Here is an 18969-nt window from a genome sequence, read left to right as displayed (position 1 = left end):
GGTAAGGTGCTAAATCACTGTTAGAGTGCTAATATGAAGAAAGAATTTTCCTGTAACCAATCATTTAAATGGTATTAAAAAAACTATTTATTGGATTAATATATATGTGCTTCGCACTATAAAAAATCTTGCCTCATTTTATTTGGAGACCCCATAACCCACATTTTATTTTATTTTTTTCAAAATCAACTCTCAATACCTTAACACTTGAAGATCTCTCTCTAGCTCTCTCTCTATATATATATATAAAGAGATTAATTAGCTCCCCCTTTTGTTCATCTACTAACCCAAACTAATTAACTACCATTCATCACATCTTAATGCTTAAGAAATGTATATTATGGGTTTTCTTTGCCTTTTTAAGCGAATCTCGAAAATGAAGGCAGTATCACTTGTTCTGGTCGCGGTGATGGTGATCCTTTCTTGGCCATGGATGAACTACATGTTGAAGATCAGCGACAACTTATCGAAAAGGAGAATAAAAGAAATGGTACTCTAGAAGTTATTTTAGTAATCACTGCAACATAGAACACTAAATGTATGGTCACATTTTCATTTACTTATTTACCCTTCCTGTCAACTTACATTAAACTCAAGGGCATAAAGATAAATTCATCAAATTGTTAATACAAGATTGTACCTATTAAGGGTGCAACTAAGTCCGGTTCAATTTGAGAATCGAACTAAACCGATACCTTTGGGGTGCTTTGGTTTGGTTTGGAATAAGTTGCGGTTTTGTTTCCGAGTTACGAAAAGAGAGTACCAATCAATTTGGTTCGGTTCTTGGATCAAGCTTGTATAAAATCGAACCAAACCAAAAATCGAATCTCTATACAAAATATATATATAATAATTATTATTATGAATTATTTTAGGAGTTAGGACATATATTAGTGATTTTTATGGATAAACTAATAGCTTTTTATGGGTAGATTAGTGATTATAATATGAAATTTTATGTTTATTATAAGTTTTATTTTTTCATTAAAAAATATTACTTACAATTTATAGAATATTGGTTTGGTTTGGGTTAGTTTGATTTCGATGGAATTTGGTTCGGTTCTAGTTCTTATTTAGTGGAACCAACCTACGTCGATTCAATTTCAATTTGACCTCAAACCGAACCAAGTTGTACCCCTAATGTACCTATATAACCTTTTTTGTAATAAAAAATAATAATACAAATTTTGGTAAATAATTACTTTTGTAAATATTAAAAAGCCAAACTTGTTAAATAATTTTTGCAAACTACGAAACTACTTTAGTAATTTACCTTTATAAGATTCGAGCAGTTAAATATGATGCACAATAATAAGGAGTTTTGTGATACACCTTATCATATTAAAAAAAAAATTAGATTAGAATTAAATAGATAAAATTTAAAAGATTAAGATTAAGATTAGATTTGATGAGCTGGATTCTGTCTTCACGGTTCTCTACTGTCATTTTATAGGTATAAATCATCTTAGGGTTGTATAATTGATCATCCAAGAATAATCAAATCTTATTATTTTACAAGGTGATCATCACATTGAGCATTTTCATTCCATTTAGACTTATTATTTATATTTTCCTATTGTGATTTGAAAAACACAATACAAAATGAATATTTATATTTTATCCTCTCCAGGGCGGAGTCAGCATTTTGCCTAAGTGAGGGTTATAGCGAATAATTTTTTTATTTGTCATTGTTATTTGTCGCAAAAACTCATAAATTTTTATAAACTTTAAAAAATTACTTGTGGGGGCAGTTGCTCCCACCATAAATTCGCCCTTGATCGTCTCGTTTAAGCTTTTAATTACATTTGCATTTATTTTTCTAATCTAATGGAGATTATATATATATATATATATAACATACAATGCATCCCATTTTCATATTTTTTCATTGTCTCGTATTAACAGAACATTAAAATGATTAAACATCAAAGGTATACAATCCCTTCACACTGTAGTTGTCATTATGATTGTCAATGGGCCATTATTTGGCCCAGATGAGCCTTGCGTGTATAGGAATCGGTTAGTGTAATTAGGCCCATAAGTAGTCGAATAAGACTAGGCCCGATTCATATTTAGGAGTCGGTTCAGGTATGGAAAGCTGGGTTTGTTGGGTCGGGCTAATAGATCCACTCTTATTTATATTTATATATATGCCTACAATATTATTGTACATTTGCATATAATTAAACAAACAAACATTGGGTCCATTACAAGAATCTTACTTTCGGTGTACTACAAAGTTTGATTCTCGAAACGTGCTCAACCCTCTCAACTTGATTTTTTTTTATAATAAAAAAAAAAAATTAGACAGGCTTAAATAAGCTCGAACACATGCCGACAAAGCTTGGACCCATCAAAATATTATTTGACTTGGTACAATCCTGCCCAACCATTAAACAAGTGCGGATTAGGGTTTGAAAAACACTTTCTTTACTAACTTAGTAATATTTTAACTCTTACTAAAAGTCCTAGAGATCAAATGGATTACTACATAGGCCATCCAACACCACAACCCTCTAAAGTTCATGGAAAAAACTTAGATCCAAAAATATATATTTATATTTGGGCTTGATCCAAGGTTTTGAAAATGGTCAGCTACCGAAATTCTACGAAACTCCCAACTTTAAAATAAAAATTCAATGATGAAAAATAACATTTTTTTATATATATTTTTTCTTTCCAAAGTTAATAGAATTATGTCCTCTGTAACCCTGTGGCATCGAATCGTGTTTTTGGATGCTACAAGGTGAGCTCAATGACCCTTGATAAGAGTTAAAATCTTGCTACAATAGTAAGGCTAGTTGACTCTTAGGGTTTTGAGGCCCGAAAAGTATTGGCCATCCAATCTAGCCCATTGACAATCCTAATTGTCATAAAAATGATATATTAAAGTGTCACTTGGACTACTTTTGGACTCACCAATATAAGAAAGTATGATCATTGTAATAAGAAATTAATTGCATTAAAGATTTCTTTGTAAACAAGGACATTTAGAATCCCATAGGTTTATGGCATGGAAATAATAAGGCCAACCTTTTTTTAATACTTAGAATACGACTATTTACTACAATAACTCATCTTTTTTAAGAGAAATACCCTCACCTATAATTTCTTTAATAAACCTTTGAAAAATAATTTTTTAAATTGTAAATTTCTCCCTATCAACATTTTATACCATTGAGAGAGAGATCCATTCTCTAACAAATAGGCTTTAGATTCGAGGATCCATAGTGAACCTTGTATATTTGTGCACTCTCGTGTTTGATTCCCATCTATTGAAAATTTCCATCAAAGGCAATCAATTTCTCTTCTATTTCTATCATTTTTTTAAAATCATTTATATATTCTTATAATCTTGATAAATTTCTCATCTATAGTTATCTAAATGGAAAGTAGTAGTAATTTTTATTTTATTTTTCACTAATTTTTTAAGATATTGTTCATAAAATTTACCCAATATTGAACCTCTATTATGAAATGTATTATAGAGGCGAGGGTCAATGGTACTTATTGTCAAGATTAGATGTTGTGGACATTTTTCACTTATAGAAAATTTCTGTTGGATAATTTTGTCGAGATTTGCCAATAGTTATCGTTGAGCCTTGACATTGAATAAATTTTATGAACAAAATCGTAAAAAAAATTGTGAAATAATTTTTTTCTACTATCATTTTTCATTCTTATAACTATTGACGAAAAATATATCAAGATTATAAGAATGCATAAATGATTTAAAAAAAAATAAAATAAATAAATGAGAGCTACAATGTTCATTATTATTCCTCCAATTTATAGTCTCTTTGATGAACTCCAATGACTTTTGATAAATATTGGTAGAGAGAACAGATCTCTCTCTATTTTAATGATATAAAATGTTTAAGAAGAAGGAAATTACAATATAAAATATTATTTTTAAGGATTTATTATAGAAATTACAAGTAAGAGTATTTTTAATTATTATTATTTTTTTCAAAAACACAAATTACTATAGCAAATAGTCCTATTTTAAGCATTATAAAAGAAAGTGTCACCCATTAAAAATTAGCTGAAATGGTAAGATGCAACTGAATTTACTCCAAGGTGGTGACTTCAAATCTCTGTATGTCCTTTCACATAAAGTGATTACTTAATTATTGCAACACGCGACAAAGTGGGATGGTGTGTGTTTGGAGGGGGTCCCAACTAGACTAGTCTCACCCAACGCGGAGATACCCCTAAGTAGCCATTTGTTTCTATTGTTATAAACTTATGGAATTTTTATGATAAATGTTCTATAAACATTCGAAAGCATTTTTCATCAATTAGTTTTAGCCATTCGATTTGACTTTTTTAGTTTGATACTCAAATATTTAAATCGCAATCAATCAGATATTAAGTGTAACTGTGTAATGTCCAATCCACACGATTGATGGTAAGTACGAGGTGACATTTTTCTGGATGTCTTTGTCTGATTTTTGACAAAAGTGATTCGGTCACTGACATGTGGACCAGTCAACTATCCATCACCAACTGCTTATACTCAACTTTTGTACGATTTATTATTCTTCAATTTATGAATAATAGTAGATATTTTATTTTACTCTCGACATTGGATCATCAATAAGGTTTGTCAATGGGTCGGGTCAGATCCCATATCCAATTAATTCCATTAATATAATATTGAATTTGGATTAAGGTATTTGGATCCTATATTGATTCTATCTTATTGATTGTGCCGTGCAACTCCCACAAATCACACACACCAAGTAAGTGAGGGAATGTGTGTTTTCTCGAGTGGCCCAGAGGAAATATTGCTCATATTGAGTATCGAACAAACATCCTTTTATCGCTTATTGAATTTGACATTTTCATCGATCACTCTCTGATTTTTTTTTCTCTGATTAAATCAAATCTTAAAAACTTAGGGATATAGAATATGAAATATTCTTGGAGTTGATTCACTAGATTTGAGAAAGTAAGTGGGGAAGGTAAGTTAAAGAATTAGGAAATTATTATATTGGATAAGATCAAATTTGAATATAAGATCTAATTAAGATCTCTCATTATTTTCCATAAATAGAAATGTTCCACACATAAAAGGGTAGGCATTTCTCTCTCATCATCTCTTAAATCTTGTCATTTTATTATTTGAGTCGTGATAATCTGACTACTTCACGTGGCAAACTCAATTAATTATCTAATGTGACAAATTTGAAAATCGTAGATTTATATTTCTCGGGATACACGATCCCCTCAAGATACACCTTTTATTGAGGTTGTGCCATGTGAGGTAGTTAGATTATCACGATTCTTATTATTTACACTAATTAGGGCGTAGAGGTTGGCATCCAATGATAGAATATTTAATTACCGTAGATCTCGAGGAAGATGGTGGGTTTTGTATCCAGCGAACATTAACTACCTTTTACTAACGGTATAAAGGAGAATCATACGTGGGCAATGAGGTCAAATATTTGGTTATGCAAGTTTAACGTCAGTCGTAAAGTATTATATTAACTTACAACTGGACTTATAATATCAGGGATTGTAACCAATCAGTTTGTCCATCTCTGGACCCACTTTTACTTTCCAAGATTGGTGACCGTGTTTAGAGATGGTCCACTAAGACTTGTCACTTTCACGAGATTCCCGGAATGGTGGCGCACAGTTCCACTCAGTACACCCTAGACCGACCTTTCTGTAGATTAGGCATAGGACTTACTAACATGCGCACGTGGCTCATAAAACCAATAGTAACGTAACGGAAAGATAGATGGCGTTAGATCAGAATCTAACACCCTCGTGAATAGTTAATGGAATCTTACGGACTAGAGATCGTAGGGTTATGACACCACCTGCGTATGTTAGAACCATCTTGTTAAAGAATTCTATCTTGCGCTTACAAGAATGTTACTCAAAACCCCAACTACCGGTTCTCCCTCACTCCCTCTATCTCTCTCAAGATTTGTGCTTCAGAAGCAAACCCTAAGTCCATGGCCATTACAGGTTCTGTACTTCATTTCTAATCTGCAATTTACGAATTTTTTATTTTTATTTTTTTGTGTTTCTCATTTATTCGTTCGTTTAAACCCTAATGTAGTTTCAAGTTTCAACCACAAGAACTCTTGTATAAGTGAACGATACTTCAATCTACGGTTTGAATCCGATAAACAACTTGTTTGTTCTTGGAAAATTACTGTTAAAAGAACTGTATTGGATTCAACGCTGTTTTTGTCAATCTTGATTGTTCTTGTTCTGGTTTTGTAAATCTTGGATTTTGATGGGCGATATTGAGATACCCAATTGGCTAAACGGGTTGCCCTTAGCGCCCGAATATCACCCAACCGACACTGAATTTGCAGACCCAATTGCTTATATATCGAAAATCGAAAAGGAAGCTAGTAGTTTTGGGATTTGTAAGGTCATCCCGCCATATCCCAAACCGTCAAAAAAATTTGTTTTTTCTAATTTGAATAAATCACTCTTCGAGTTGTCTGAATTGGGTTCTAATGCGGTGGTCTGTCCATCTTCTCAAACTGGTTCTGGGGATAAAGGAAATGATGGTGAGACTCGGGCTGTTTTTACAACAAGGCACCAAGAATTAGGTCATGGTTTGAAAAGAAATAAAGGGCCGTTACCAATTCAGCAATCAACAATCCATAAACAAGTTTGGGAAAGTGGGGAGAAGTATACATTGGAACAATTTGAGTCTAAATCGAAGACATTTGCTAGGAGTCAATTGGGTATGATTAAGGAGGTTAGTCCCCTTGTTGTAGAGGCTTTATTTTGGAAGGCGGCTTCGGAGAAGCCAATATATATAGAGTACGCCAACGACGTGCCCGGATCTGGATTCGGAGAACCGGAAAACCCATTTCGGTTTATTCGTAAAATGAGAAGGAAGAGGAAATTCAATAAAAAATGTCAAGAAAGCTCTAATTGTGAGAAACACGAAATGGGCAGTTTAATGGACACCCATTTTGATAGAGAGAAGGATGTCTCCTTGAAGAATGATTTAGATCCATCGAATTTGTGTCCGGATGAAGGTTCAAGGATTTCGAGGCAGAAGAGTTTGAATGCTGGTAGTGATAAGGAAGGTACAGCTGGTTGGAAGCTCTCAAATAGTCCTTGGAATTTGCAAGTTATTTCACGGTCTCATGGTTCACTTACTCGTTTTATGCTGGATGACATCCCGGGTGTTACTTCTCCGATGATTTATATTGGCATGTTATTCAGCTGGTTTGCTTGGCACGTGGAAGATCATGAGCTTCACAGCTTGAATTTTCTCCACCATGGATCTCCAAAGACTTGGTATGCGGCCCCGGGAGATTATGCGTTCACTTTCGAGGAAGTCATTCGTTCCCAAGGTTATGGTGGAAATGTTGACCGCTTAGGTAGGAAAGTTGCTAATTATTGAATATTTAGCTGTTCTTAGAAATATTTGCTTGAAAAATCTTGAGAAGCTTATGTTTTGATTTTTATCATTTTTGAATAATCTTAAGAGGCTATAATGCTTATAACCATCTTTAGAGTGTTCCACCACGAGATTAAAAATAAAAAAAGAAAACATGAATTTTAAGATGCGTACAAAAATTTTGTTACTTTAGTTCTACTTAGCATTTTGTTTGGATTATAGTTTTCTCTTTATAATTGCACTAAAAGGTGGCATGTACAAATGCACATTTATGAAAAGGGTTTATTTGTAATTTAAAATAATGATTAAAGGGTTTTTGAAGATTACATGTAAAAAGGATATTTTTGTAATTTTGAAAACTAAGCAACGTGTGGTTGCAATTTTCTTGGTTCTTGACCAAAACGACCATGAATATATTAGGTTAAATAAAAAAGTGGGGGATTTATGAACAGTCGAATTTTGGTGTCGAATCACTTCAACTCCGCATTCTCTCATTATAATAGATAGCATGTGCAAACACACATGTATCAAAAGGGTTTATTTTGTAATTTAAAACATTGATGAAATGATGTATGAATATTAGCAGTAAAAAAGTTATTTTTGTAAGTTTGAAAATTAACCAACGTAATGTCAAGGACGTGCAATGCAATTTTCTTGATTGTTGACCAAAATGATCATGATTATATTAAGTTTAAATGTTAAGGGGGGGATATTTTTGGTATCCAAATTTTGGTGTTGAACCACCTCTACTCCGCCTTCTTTCATTAGTATAGTTCTAATGATGAAAATTAATGTTTACCCTGCTTCAATCTTTTTCTTTTGTTTTCCCCATCTTTTGTTGTAAATTTCCTTTTTCTTTAAAATTGAGCGTAAGAACTTTTTAGACTCTTTGTTTTTTCAACATCTATATGCCACTCAGGTTGATTTTCTTTTCTTGTCAGCTTCTCTTACACTCTTGGGTGAGAAGACAAATCTATTATCACCTGAGGTGGTTGTTGCATCAGGGATTCCCTGTTGCAGGTGAGACTAGTCTTTTATTTTTCTTCTCATGTATTAACATCTTAACAATAAATATGGAAAAATATGTGGTCTGCCATTATAAAACTGTTCTAGATTCAGTTTGCTATAAATAATGGAGCTTATGCTGATTTATGTTATCTTGCACTCATAGGTTGAAGTTCTGCTAATCAATATTTCTGTTTTTGTTCTCTTTTTTTCTTTAGGTTAGTACAGAATCCTGGTGAATTTGTTGTGACTTTTCCAAGGGCTTACCATGTAGGATTCAGCCATGGTAATTGCTTCACATATATATGGTCTCATTTAAATTAGTAGCATTTATATGTGAATTATAAGTATATTATTTGTATGAGGTTGTGGGAAAAACTATTGTTGTTCTACCAAGACTTTCTGCTTGGGTTTGGGACTTGGATGTATGGTATGGATTTTTTAGCTAATATAGAACACAGAAACTTGTAATTTATTATTGGGTGCACAAAAATAGAGGAAGAATAGGATCAAATCTCATTCGCTATTTTTTCCTTTTAAAATTGGTGCATAAGCTACCATTTTTTCATCAAGACACCCTCCATTCCTTCAGGTCAGTTATTATTTGCTGATGTATAGGATGTTACTAAGTAAGTTTAGGATGCTTGAATCTTTGAGTTTGGTCCGATTGACATCCAAGTTTAGGTATAAATAATCCTTCTTGCCATTGCCAACCCGATAAACTTGTGTAGACTCTGGGAATATAGAAAGTGTCTAGCGTGATCTAAAGAATGAAGGAAAATGTGAAAACACATTCATATAAAAATAGGAAAGAATAAAATTCTTTTTTGTGACATTATTGAATTAAATAGTGAGTACCTTTTCTCAAAACAATTCAAATATGGATGTGAAATCAGAGGAGTCTTATCTTCATTCATGCCTTTGTTCTGACTTCTGAGTATACTAATTTACAATTTTCACATGACCTACCTTGGTATGCATCTAACTGATTCCCCACATTCTGGTCTATATTTATTGTATAAAGTATAATCGATAGTCCACGGAGTGTCAGAATCCAATATGGGCACTTCAACCTTTTAGAGGTGTCCATGCGACACCGTTTTATTGTTCTGTTAGTTTATGTACTTGTATGCCACATTAGGAGTCTGAGATATCCTGGATACTCTGATTGATATACATACAGTAGAAGGTGGCATGTACAAACGCACGTGAATAAGAAGGGCTTATTTGTAATTTAATTTATTAAATGAAGGGTTTTTTTAATAATGCATTGTAAAAAAAAGGATATTTTTGTAATTTTGAAAACTATTCAACGTGATTTTAGGGTTGTGGTAGTGCAATTTTCTTGTTTTTTTTAAAAACTAAAATGACCCTGATTATATTAAATTTAAATATAAAAGTGGGGACATTTATGGCAACTCAAATTTTGGTGTCGAACCACTTCTAATCCACCTTCTCTCATTATGATAGTAAAGATGCATTTTTTTTCTTATTCTGGTGTCCTATAACCTCCATTTCTGTGAAAAAAATCAGGTTTTAATTGTGGGGAAGCTGCTAACTTTGGAACTCCACAATGGCTTAAGGTGGCCAAGGAAGCTGCAGTTCGTCGGGCTGCTATGAATTATCTTCCCATGCTCTCCCATCAGCAACTGTTATACATGCTGACAATGTCATTCATTTCCAGGTCAGCTTATAATTTTTCTCCAATGGTCCACAGATACTTAATAATTGTTGAGATTAATTTCTGCCACTTTAGAAATTCTCTCTAAAGATCTCTATGCTATCTGATTGTGTCCGTTGTTTTGAATGAATACTGTAATTGTTCCGACTTAAATATATATAATATGCCAAAATTTCTATCCGCACTCCACACATGGGAAGTGGGGGCGTTGGTGGTGATCATGTCAGGATCTAATTTTTATCTGGGAAAACGACTTTTGGATGTATTTCCATACAATCGCAAAAATTTCAGGAGCTTTTTCTTTCTTTTTTTTTCTCTTCTTTTTTGTTTGCAGGGAGGTGGAAATGGGTGGAATCAAACAACTTTCAGTTTCAATGTTTTGGATGCTCAAACATGGGATTCAAGACAAGACAAAAAACTAAGTGTGATTTTACTCGACGGTTTAAGAACCGGACGGATGATGGGTCTAAAAACTTGGCAAATTGCTCTGCCATGGTTGGACCCGGATTCGATTTGGTTGGACTAATTTGCATTTATTAAAGAGTTTTAAAATATCTATGATTAGTTTACCAGGGAAACAAACAAATCTTCAATCATTTAATATTTTTGTGTTTATTGCCTTCCATTTAGAGAAAAAAGAAGAAAAGAATCCCCATTATCTCTTCAATCAGCTCCCTCATTTGTTTAGATTAAGGATCCCCCCATCCCCAAACCACCACCAAATTACTATAATTTATTTCCATAGACGGACACCATTAATTTGTATCAGTAAGATTTGAATATTAAATAATCTTGCCTTGAAAAGATTTTCTTTCAAAAACTTTTGTATAGTAAATCCTGTTAACAAAACCAGTGTTTATCAACGGCTGACCTTAGGCCTATAAAAACAAAACAGTTTATTCAAATAGTTGGTTCATTTGAACCAGACAAACTATATGGTAGATTATGATCCAACTCAATTTTACTCTGGTTTGGTCCAGCATGTTCTTCCATGTGGTGGGATTTTACTTACATGGAAAATAATAATAATAATAATAATCTGTGCCTTGTCCCTAACATTTTTTTTTTGGTATCTAAGGAGTGAGGTGAGGCATTTCACTAACTGTAAGCTTGAGAGCATGCATTTTTCAAATTGATAGACAATTAAATACACATAAATAAATAGCAAAAAATGTAATAGAGGAAAAAAATCATGAAAGAATCTCAACAACAACAAAAAAAAAAAGAGGAAGAAAGAAAGAAAAAAATGATAATGACTTCACAAGTTCGCATTTTGAAGTTTAAAATCCAAAATTCCAAATTCATCAAAATCAAATTAAATTGTATCATATCCTTAGTTTCATACTTTATAACCACTCTAACTAAAAAAGCATAACATCACCTAGTACTAGAAGGAGTAGCAGAGGCATGAGTTCAATAAAGAGAAAGATAGAAACAAGGAAGAAAAAAAAAAAACTAGTTGAAGAAGAGTGGGAGACTATATATAAATTGAATCTCATAACAAGAATAATTTTATAGATATAAAGACTATTAATGATACTACAAAAATATAGGGGAAAAAGAGGAAGAAATACAATACGTCACGTCTTAATTGAAAGGTGCCAAAAATGTGTGAATATCCCCTAAGGCGTAAACCTTTTCCACTCCTCTTTGAGTAAGGCGTGATTGGGGAGGGAGGGGGGAGTGCCTTTCCTTAAAGCCTCAATAATTTATAAGAGCCTCACTCAGAGGCGAGCTTTGAGGTCTAAGCCTCCAACACCTCTGAAAACATTGATCCCAATTCCCAAATTCAATAATGGTCAGCTTGTAGGGTGTTTTCCATGTGGCAGGGTTTTCTTCACATATGGAAATTAATGTGGCATGCCCATGGAGATCCTTAGACCCAACTTAGCTATTCCATGAGTTTCAGTCCACTTGGACTCTTCAATGTGGTAAAGCGATGCATATTTCTTTCTTTCTTTCTTTTTTCTATTCAACTGTTTTTAATTTAAAATTGCTGCAATTTAGTGGGGAAGGATTATCATATGGTAGGATATAGGAATGACCTAGCAATGACACCATCTACATGGCCAATAGGAGGATAATCTGTCAAATGGGCAGTCTAGTATTTTAAATGCCTAATAAATAGTGTGTGCATTTTCTCCCGATGGCTCAGTCTTGATTTCACATGCTCTATGAATTGAGCATAAGCCTACCTTTTATTTAATTTTTTGATGGATGTCTCCCATGCATTTATTCTTCATATATGCTTCTGTAGATTACTTCTTTTCTTTTGGTGTCCAAACTTATTAAAGTGGGCACCTAATCCTAATTTTTTCTCCAGTTTGAATTTGCTGGAATTATTTGAATGCCAGAGTACCTAGAGCCTTACTTCCAGGGGCACGGAGTTCTCGTCTGAGAGATCGCCAAAAGGAAGAAAGAGAGCTACTAGTAAAGAAAGCGTTCATAGATGACATGTTGAATGAAAACAAAATATTGTCAGTTCTCCTTGGAAGAAGACAATCAACTTTCAATGCTGTGTTATGGGACCCTGAGTCATTACCTTCCCCACGTAAAGATTCTCAATCATTTCCTTCTGCCACTGTAGATGCATCTTGTTTATTGGTTGATGGAGGGGATTTGGGAATATGTGACTCTGAAAAGAAAACACCTTGTGAAGACAATGTGCACAATGAGACTTTTAATCAAACAAGTTCGTGCCAAGAAACGTCAGAAGACTTCTATGTTGATGACGATGATTTGCCATGTGGTTTACATGTTGATTCGGGAACATTGGCTTGTGTGGCTTGTGGGATTCTTGGTTTCCCATTTATGTCCATTTTGCAACCATCTCAGAGAGCATCGGAGGAATGCTTTCCTGCAGATTGTCAAGTGTTTGAAGAAGGGTCAGGTGTTTTAAAATCTGTGAAGCCAAGTACTCCTTCAGACTTGGATGACACTATCACCAAGCCTGCTTCAGGTGCTACAACTTAAATGTTTTATTTGTTTATCTTTTCTTTTGATCTTACTTCTATTTCTTTCCTTTTGCTGGCTGCAATTTAATTGGGCATTTAGAAATAGATTCGAATATAGTATGGTAATATATGAAAGGCAGATATTGAATCGGTCTAATTCGTAGTAAATATTATGTAATACGTAGTTATATTTCTGTTTTTCAATTATTTATTTATGTCACATTATTTATATAATAATTTGATGCATACGAGGTTTACAGTTTATGAATTGAGCCTCACGCCTCAAGCGTTAGCCAGTTTCACACCTCCGTTTGAAAACATTGGAGAAGTGGAGATATGGTTAGCAAATCCTATTAAGATATGAAGTGGAAAATGAATCAATGGTAGTCATAGCTCTCTGATCTTTTACATTCTTTTGGTTTGATGTGGTCCCGATGGTGATTCATGGTCCCTTTGCATGGGAAGCATAGTTGCTGCGAGGGAGGTCAGATGTGTGGAGTTATGCTGTACGCATGCTAATCAATAAGATAAGAATGCACTTACGAAAAGATGAAAAGGTGTAAAACCTATATTACTTGATTGGTCTAATATGTTTACCTAGGTTTTCACCTCCAATCAGGGATCCTCTTTTTTTCTTTGTTCTTTGCCTTCAAGTCTCTCTCACTCTCTCATTTTCTCCTTTTGTAGAAATTTTTTTATTATGAGTGTCAAAATGCACACATCATAACAAGTACAACTATTTTACCCTGTATATTAGTGACCTTTTATTAATAGGCTGTTGTGTTTAATCCTTCTTACTCAGCTTTATTAAATCATTAAACACAATTATGACTGTTAATTTATCGGATAGCTATGGTTTGTGGAAATGTTTTTTTTTACTTGTGTATATTTTTTTCCTTTTATTTTGAAAAGGTCTTCGAATTCAAATATAGCTAAAATATCATAAGACACATATGAGTGTATGTGTGTTTCGGGCTTTCGAAGGTTATGTTAGAAACATCATATCTCTGTTTGACATCAAAACTCGCATCCATGTCATTGTTTCAAAGAATTATAGTATTAAATTTTGTCATTTCCGTGAAATATATCAAAAAATTTCCATTTCCACAAGGTTCAGCACGGAATTTAGCTGACAGTTTCCTGTTGTACAAGTTTCAGTGGAAATAACTATTCATTCGTAAAATATGTTAATGAACGATAAATTTTGACCTAAGTAATCAAATTTCAGGTATAAAATGACAAGATTTTGGGATATTAAATATTAAGATTTTTGCAGTTAATGTGATATCATTCTAATTTTGATAAAGAATATAGTTGCTTTGGTCGTTTGGCTCTCTTATTTTCATTTTTACAATCCATATTGTTGTTTATCATTGTAATAGAGTTTGCCCGCACTTTGGGGTTAAGGGGGGTAAAAGAAGAAAACAATAAAGTTGGCGTGGTATTATTGGAAAAGGGGTAGAAGAGGAAATTGGAGGGGTATTATTGGAAAAGGGTTGTAGAGGAAAGGCAATAAAGTTGGAGGGGTATTCTTGGAAAGAATAAAGTTGGAAAGCCATTCTTGGAAAGGAAGAGAGGTGGAAAGACAATAAAGTTAAAGTTGTCCTCGAGATTTGGAAGGGAATTAAATCCAAACTCCTCTTTATGTAGGGGATAGAGGAGTGGGGTTCACCATTGTGTTTTATTATATAGATTGTAGGTTGATGACTTACATATGTGATTTTATGTTTGTTAATCATTTTGCTACAGATTAAATGAAAATTTTCCCAATATTTCAGTATTTCCATGAAAAATATATTAATTTTTGCATTGATTGAAATATTTCCATTTCCAGAATGACCAAAATAGACACTAGAACCTTAATTTAATACCTAGTGATCTTCATTTTTACAATCCTATTGTTATTTATCACTTTATTGTAGTTTGATGACTGGCGAGTGTGTTTTCATGTTTGTTTGACCATTTCCTACAGATTCAATGAAAATTTTCTCAATATTTTCATCATTTCCACAAGATTTCCATGAAAAATGTATTAATTTCCACCCTGATAAAAATATCTTGCATATTAAAATTTTAATAATGACCTATAAAAAAATTAACTTAATGAGTTTTTTTTTTAATAAATATTTTCTACAACGTTTAAGTTTTTGTTCCATATTATGCAGATGCACAAGGTGATTGTGACACGATTCAGAAGTTGAAATTATTTCCAAAGTACGACAGGCCCATTCCCATATCTGAAGCTTCAAACTGCGAGAGGGATGTGAGCTTAATGCACACTTGTCTTGAGAAATCCTCTACTGATGCTACCATTTCATCCCCAGAAGTAATTGAGACAATAGAACTGAAGGATTCTACCTCACTTCAGTGTCGTTCTGCAGATACTCTAGGTCCCACAGGTCTGCAATTACATCCCACCAGTAAGGCTGACATGAAGTGGAACACCTCCAATGGATTTCTTAGACCCCGGATCTTCTGCTTGGAGCATGCCCTTGAGATTGAGGAGCTATTGCACTCCAAGGGTGGTGCAAACGCGCTCATAATATGCCATTCAGGTGAGAAGTTGTCAACTAAAATATTGAGCTGCTTAACTGCTTTGTTTTTAAATTAGCAAGATTCTATTGTCACAACTTTTAAAATAAGTGAATGGTTGAGAATAAATAAAAGTTGGGGTACCAGTAGAAGCTTCCTCATTTGTTTTTGCTAGATTTCTATATTTTTGCATTTAGGATTTTATATGAGCCTAATAATAATTGTAAACAAATACTAATTGTTTGAACGAGTGTTATAATGTTTTGCCCTGTTGAGATTATAATTTTGGCCAAACCTTTGTAATGTTCAAAGAGTGTGTTTTAATCTTTAATTGGGGTATTATTCTTTTGGTGCAAAATCTTCAAAGAATTCAAAGGGTTTTTCTTCAAGGACTTTTTGGTCCGATGGGAAATTGCTTGTGGTATTGCATTTAATTAGTTGTCAGTTTTTCTCTTTTCCTTGTTTTTGTTTTTTCTCGGGGTGGGTCATCTTGACTGGCCTTTCATTGTATATTTTTCTCTCATCTATCAAAAAAAAAAAAAAAAAAATCTTTAATTGGGGTGTCATATATAATTTAAGAAATTGGGGTGTAATAAGTAAAAGTTAGGGTGCCAATAGCAGCTCTCTTATTTTATTCTTCACTTGTTTTGTTTTTTTTTTAAATCCATTTGTTACTAAAATCGACACTCTCAATTACATGATAGCTACATCTTAATTCTTAATGTTTGAATACGCTTTAAAATTTTATCTTGAATTCCACTTGTTTGGTTTGCTCAAGTATAACTGATTAGGATCATTGTCCAATTTGATTGTTGTAGCCTATCCAAAAATAAAGGCGCATGCTTTGGCGGTTGCGGAAGAAGTTGGTGTTCCCTTTAATTGTAATGATGTTTCCTTAGAGCACGCATCCAAAGAAGATCTTGATTTGATTAATATTTCCATCGATGATGAAGAAGAATGTAGAGAAGACTGGACCTCGATACTTGGTATTAACCTGCAGTACCGTGTCAAGCTCAGGAAGCTATCTTCATTGAAGCAAGAACAACATGTGCTGGCCTTGGGTGGATTGTTTTCTGACACGACTCCTGATTCAGATGTCTCGAGCCTCAAGTGGAACTCCAAAAGATCTCGCACACTTCACAAGACATCTGGCCCAAACCAATCCAAATTGTCCGAGACTACACAAGTCAAGAAGGATGATTTGCTAGTTGGAAAACCAGAGAAAAACAAGGTCGACGGAGAAACTAAACTAATACACTATTTGAGAAGAAACCGTAGTCGAGAAACAGGTTCTCCTTCACAAGCTACCAGTAGACCTCGTGGTCGCCCTAGAAAGCAACTGTCCAACGAAACCTGTGCTAATGGACTCTTGGACAATAATGGAATCATATCTGAAGATACCCTTTGCAGTGTTGAGATTGCAGGAAATGATTCTGCGGAGCTGGCTAGTTTTCCTGCTGTGGAGAACTCTGAAATGCAGCATGAGGCTCGGACCATTGGAGAAACTAGGGAGGCAAGCAAGGTTTCTGATCATGCAAACTTTATAGGTCCACTTGTCGTTAAGAACACAGGAAACGATTGTGTTGAGTCAGCAAATTTTCCTACTGTTGATGACTCTGAAATGCAGTATGACGTCTGCATGACTGAAGAAACCGGGGAAGCGAGTTCTTTTTCTGATCTTGCAAATTCTGTAGGTTCACTTTCCATTGCCGTACCAGTGGTTACTAGTTTTGAAGCACAGATTGAGAACCAAACTATGGATGAAGCTAACAACATTGACACACATAATAATTTTGTAACGGTGGATGGGTCTGAAATGAGGGAGGAGTTGAGGACCGAGGATGAAACTAGTGAGATGAGCAAGGGTTCTGATCCTCCAAAGTCACTTGTTTTTCTAGACACTGTTGGCTCTGCCACTCAAGGTTCTGAAGCGGAGACTAAAAACAGTACCACAGAGGAAACTTGCGTGGAGAATAAGGCTTGTGACAATGTGATCTTGGATGCTTCTGAAGTTCAACAAGAGAACCAAACTGCAAATGGAGCTAACGGGGGGACCCAAGTGTGTAATTCTGTGGGTTTGAACGGTCAGATTCTAGACACTGTTGTCTCGACGGCTGGAGGTTCTGAAGGACAAACTGAAAAGAGAACCATGGAGGAAACTTACATGGAGAACAAGGCTTGTGACAATGTGATGCCGGATGCTTCCGAAGTTCAACAAGAGAACCAAACAGCAAATGAAGCTATTGAGGAGACGATTGCTTGTAATTCTGTGAATTTGATTGGTCAGCCCCATCTTCATGTCTCAATGGTTGAAAATTCTGAAGAAAAAGAGATTCAAACGACAGAAGAAGCAACTGTGGATGGTGAGATTTGTTCTCCTGCACGGGAACCTATGGAGTTGGAAAATACCGGCCCCATCAGTGTTGATTCCAAGCCAACTAAAAGGGATCGAAATAAAAGGAAAAAAGAATTGGAACAAATAACAGAAGATCAAAACAGTTTTAATAGCTTTATCAAGAGTCCATGCGAAGGATTGAGACCAAGGACCACTAGAATTGAAGTTGTAACAAAGAAGGTGAGGAATCCACCAAGTGTTGAAGTTACATGTAAGGTAAAGAAAGAGAAGATGAACGAGGCTCATGTGTGTAACCTTGAAGGCTGTCGAATGAGTTTCAAGACAAGGGCCGAGCTGCAAATGCACAAACGCAATCGATGCACCCACGAGGGGTGCGGAAAGGGGTTCAGCTCACATAGGTACGCGATGCTTCACCAGCGGGTTCATGCTGATGAGAGGCCCTATAAATGCTCATGGAAGGGATGCAAGATGTCATTCAAGTGGGCATGGGCAAGGACTGAGCACCTAAGGTTGCACACTGGGGAGCGGCCGTATCAGTGCAAAGTTGAGGGATGTGGGCTGACGTTCAGGTTCGTGTCTGACTTCAGTAGACACAGACGGAAAACCGGGCATTATGTGAACTTGCCAACATCATGATTTTTATTATTTTATTGTGGGGGCTTTGAGGTGGGGGGCTGTATCTAAATTTCTTTTATTCATAGAACACGGTGGAGTTTGTTTTGGATTTGCGGGAGAGATCGAAGGTTCGATTCTGCAGTTCTAGGTGTTGTATTTTGTAGAGTAGCATAGACTGATCCATTTCAAAGATACACATTCTTGCAAATTTTCTGAATTTCAGTTGAAACTTTAGGACCTTATTCTTTCCTTGGATTTGTTTAACTAACTAAATGATTTTTTACATATGGATTCTACTGTTGTGTAGCAGTAGATCATATAATCCAATTTTATAGGATGCAATTGAAGCAGCAGGGAAGCTAAGATCTTCATGGACGTGGCATCCAAAAATGTCATCCGATGCTTTAGGGTTGTGGAGGATTAAATTTTATGAAAT

The 18969-nt window shown here is 34.6% G+C and overlaps 1 protein-coding gene across 2 annotated transcripts; it reads left to right on the top strand.

Moving 5' to 3' along the window:
• The first annotated feature begins 5856 nt into the window (after positions 1-5856).
• ELF6 (Zinc finger (C2H2 type) family protein / transcription factor jumonji (jmj) family protein) lies at positions 5857-18782 on the top strand. Of its 2 annotated transcripts, XM_086445260.1 has the most exons (8): positions 5857-5985; positions 6080-7370; positions 8332-8410; positions 8614-8681; positions 9929-10079; positions 12431-13035; positions 15196-15585; positions 16381-18782. In XM_086445260.1, exons 2-8 carry the CDS (start codon positions 6260-6262, stop codon positions 18552-18554), a joined length of 4578 nt encoding a protein of 1525 aa, XP_086301386.1. In that variant the 5' UTR covers positions 5857-5985; positions 6080-6259; the 3' UTR covers positions 18555-18782. The 2 variants fall into 2 exon arrangements, with proteins under 2 accessions (XP_086301386.1, XP_086301385.1); XM_086445259.1 differs by having other exon boundaries at positions 5899-7370.
• Positions 18783-18969: the final 187 nt, after the last annotated feature.

Source organism: Akebia trifoliata, chromosome 6 (genome assembly GCF_017979445.1).
Source record: "Akebia trifoliata isolate Shusen 1 chromosome 6, ASM1797944v1, whole genome shotgun sequence".
In the NCBI taxonomy this organism is placed as follows: Eukaryota; Viridiplantae; Streptophyta; class Magnoliopsida; order Ranunculales; family Lardizabalaceae; genus Akebia; species Akebia trifoliata.
The sequence above is the reverse complement of the archived record's forward strand: the minus strand, read 5'-3'. Positions and strand labels throughout refer to the sequence as shown.

Coding starts and splice junctions, on each gene's coding strand:
- ELF6 (XM_086445260.1), top strand. CDS start 6,260: ATGGGCGATATTGAGATACCCAATTGGCTAAACGGGTTGCCCTTAGCG. Junction 8,411..8,613: donor TCAGGGATTCCCTGTTGCAG/GTGAGACTAGTC, acceptor TTTTTTCTTTAG/GTTAGTACAGAATCCTGGTG. Junction 8,682..9,928: donor CCATGTAGGATTCAGCCATG/GTAATTGCTTCA, acceptor GAAAAAAATCAG/GTTTTAATTGTGGGGAAGCT.